The following is a 401-nucleotide window of genomic DNA, read 5'->3' as shown; positions in this document are numbered from 1 at the left end:
CCGGGGAGCGGGGCACGGACAGTCCGGGGAGCGGGGCACGGACAGCCCGGGGAGCGGCTGCAGCGCTGCCGAGCCTCGCGGCTGGCAGTGCCTCAGTACCCTCGGCCCGACCTCCTCGCCTCTCCAAGCCCGACTACCCCTACGGCCGCCCCCGGCCTCCCCAGTCCTCCAGACCCCTCGGACTGTCCTGCAGCAGGCAACGGCCGCATCCCGGGCCCGACCGCGTCCAGCTGCGGGCTCCCCACCCGCAGCGATGCCCGACCCCCGCCCGCGTCCGCACTCACTGCGCCGCCGGCGGAGACCCAGGCCGTGCCGGGCGAGGTGCGGGCTCCGCAGAACGGCGCGTCCCGCCGCCCGCAGCACCTCCATAGCAGAGCCGGGATCGAGCCACGCCGAGCCGA

General features: G+C 77.1%; 1 protein-coding gene across 1 annotated transcript in view; it reads right to left on the bottom strand.

Moving 5' to 3' along the window:
* LOC130585499 (low density lipoprotein receptor adapter protein 1-like) overlaps positions 1-391 on the bottom strand; it is an 8718-nt gene extending 8327 nt beyond the window's left edge. The window contains 1 exon segment of the mRNA XM_057386035.1: positions 285-391. Within this exon segment, the coding sequence (XP_057242018.1) occupies positions 285-369 (85 nt within the window). The 5' untranslated portion in view covers positions 370-391.
* Between the last annotated feature and the right edge of the window lie 10 nt (positions 392-401).

The sequence above is a fragment of the Malurus melanocephalus genome, unplaced genomic scaffold (genome assembly GCF_030028575.1).
Source record: "Malurus melanocephalus ecotype Western Australia unplaced genomic scaffold, MMel_1.1 scaffold_901, whole genome shotgun sequence".
Lineage (NCBI taxonomy): Eukaryota > Metazoa > Chordata > Aves > Passeriformes > Maluridae > Malurus > Malurus melanocephalus.
The sequence above is the reverse complement of the archived record's forward strand: the minus strand, read 5'-3'. Positions and strand labels throughout refer to the sequence as shown.